The 2,197-nt window shown below is 53.1% G+C and overlaps 2 protein-coding genes across 2 annotated transcripts; both read left to right on the top strand.

The window, feature by feature from the left end:
- Nucleotides 1-252: 252 nt before the first annotated feature.
- Nucleotides 253-576, top strand: SDRG_05594 (hypothetical protein; the record flags this gene model as incomplete). The annotated part of the gene is made up of 1 exon (XM_008611317.1): nucleotides 253-576. A coding segment is annotated over one exon (324 nt), but the record flags the coding sequence as incomplete, so codon positions are not given.
- Nucleotides 577-994: 418 nt separating this feature from the next.
- SDRG_05593 (hypothetical protein) lies at nucleotides 995-2,149 on the top strand. Its single transcript, XM_008611316.1, has 4 exons — nucleotides 995-1,155; nucleotides 1,203-1,312; nucleotides 1,357-1,701; nucleotides 1,753-2,149. The coding sequence occupies exons 1-4, from the start codon at nucleotides 1,017-1,019 to the stop codon at nucleotides 2,080-2,082; spliced, it is 924 nt and encodes a 307-aa protein (XP_008609538.1). The 5' UTR covers nucleotides 995-1,016; the 3' UTR covers nucleotides 2,083-2,149.
- Nucleotides 2,150-2,197: the final 48 nt, after the last annotated feature.

The raw sequence follows: 2,197 nt of genomic DNA, 5'->3' as shown, positions 1-2,197 counted from the left end.
CGCGGCACGCTCTCCCTCGACAGTCTTTTTCGACGCGGTTTGACCGACACCAAGAGCCTCTTTGTTTACATGCGTCCGATTGGGTTCATTGCGCCGAGCGTGGCTGAGGCGAACGAAGCGATCCGGTTCTTGTGTTGCTTTCACTACGGGACTTGCCACGTGCAAATTGCACTCAGCAAGACCTTGTATGGCCCCGGCGACATCCTGGAGGTTTTGCGGATAGTTCAAAATGGTTTTATAGCGCGGTTGTAGAGCCAATGTTCAATTCGCAACCTCTCCGCCAAAGACGTGAGCAGTGTGCGCTACGAGCTCGTGCGGCTCGTTCATGTGGCTGCAGGCGACACGCGCAACAGGTGCTCCAAAGCCATTTGCTCGGCATCGTTTCCTGGCGTCGCTCGGGGCGAGCACGTGGTGCAGACGCACTCGCTCCAGCTGCTTGGCCACGACGGAACCGTCTTGTACCCGAGCACGCGTGGCGAGTTTGTCTCGTGCAGTTATGTACTCAAGGTCTCGTGCGCTATCGGCTGGTTTACCAGCATTCAATTGGAACTACCTCTGGCCATCGCGGTGCTATGATAGCTACTTAAATGGGTGCGCCGCTGTAAAGGCCCCTACGATATGCTTGAAGCGTTGCGCTTGAAACCACTCGGGTGGTATTTTCAATCGTTAGGAATGAAATAGCCTAAATCCGTCCTACTTCCTACTTGAATTCTTTGGCGTCTCTATCGCATGCCAGCGACACAACTCGTTAGTTCCCTCGAATTGCGGATCTACGTGTATTTATCGAGTGGATTCAAAGTCAAGTCTGGATTTGATGCACAACTGGATATTTTCGACGTGGACGACGTGCGCCATGTTCACGTCGCACATGGCCGGATCAGAATCGAGAGCATACTGTAGCAAAGATAATACTAGATTCATGAACAAGATATGGATGCCGACGGGCATCTCCATGGACGTTGTTTGAACCAACACCATTATTTGATTTCCTCTCAACACAACAGACTTTGCAAGCGATGGGCGTCATCGGACAGTATTTCGGCTCGACGAGCAAGGGGTCGCTCACGCTTGCCGTCGAAAACCCATATTACATGGCAGGCGACAATATTCTTGGCGACCTTTCCGTCGTGCTTACAGAGCCGTTGCAGTCCACAGGTACAAGATCCTCTTGCATGGACTAGTTGATGAAGAAAAATGCACAGAAATTGCCATTCTCCTCGTTGGCGAAGAACAAGTCCAGTGGCGAAATCACCACCAGAACACAGATCATCGGCAATTCTACAACGCGTACAACAAGTTCTTTCAACGCCGGGTACGTCGACTTTAGCATCATAATGATGTTTAATCTCTCACTAGCTCATTCTGGACAATTCGACGCGCGAACTTCCGCCAGGGCAATACACGTTTCCGTTCCAGTTCACGCTGCCGTCCAATCTTCCCGGGTCGTACGATGGCAGCCAGGGCGTCACTGCGACCATCCAGTATTCGCTTCAAGGCATTATCTCGACGAGCGGTACTTTTGCGCGGGATCTCAAACACACCTACGCGCTCCGCGTCTACCGTCCGTTTCACGGGTCCATTGGTCCCGCGATGGCCGAGACGACCAAGACCGTGCGCGCGCTCGGCCTCTTCCGCAAGGGCACGTGTCATGTCCGCGCTGTGGTCCACAACAATGCGTCGTTCCTTGGCGACTCGGTGACGGTATGTGCATTCTTCAGGCGTAAACTTTGTCGCTGACCCCGTTGCATGTAGATTGAAACGTTTGTGACGAACGCGTCGGCGTCAACACCCATCAAGTACGTGTCTTGCAAGCTCGTGCGCTTGGTGACACTTTGCGCATCCGGTCGGGAGCATGTGGAGTATGAAGTCTTCTCCAACACGAAAATGTCGGGCGTCAACGCCAGCGACCAAGCATCGTTTGTGCAGACGATCAGTCTCTCAAGCAGTTCACTGTGGCCCTCAACAGAAGGCGACCACCTCTCGTGCCGGTACTTTATCGACATCAAGTGCTCCATTCCGTGGTGCCCCGACGCTTATTTGAGGGTCCCACTGACCCTCTTTGCCCGCCCGCTCACTCGTTAGTGCAGGTATTAGCACTTACTTTGTCGGATCGTGCATCGACACAAAATGAAGATTAGTTTGTTCTGCATTTGATGCGATGACGTGGCGCTCCACTGCACTCGATGGCACAACCCAC

This window comes from Saprolegnia diclina (genome assembly GCF_000281045.1).
Source record: "Saprolegnia diclina VS20 unplaced genomic scaffold supercont1.14, whole genome shotgun sequence".
Taxonomy (NCBI): domain Eukaryota; phylum Oomycota; class Saprolegniomycetes; order Saprolegniales; family Saprolegniaceae; genus Saprolegnia; species Saprolegnia diclina.
The sequence above is the reverse complement of the archived record's forward strand: the minus strand, read 5'-3'. Positions and strand labels throughout refer to the sequence as shown.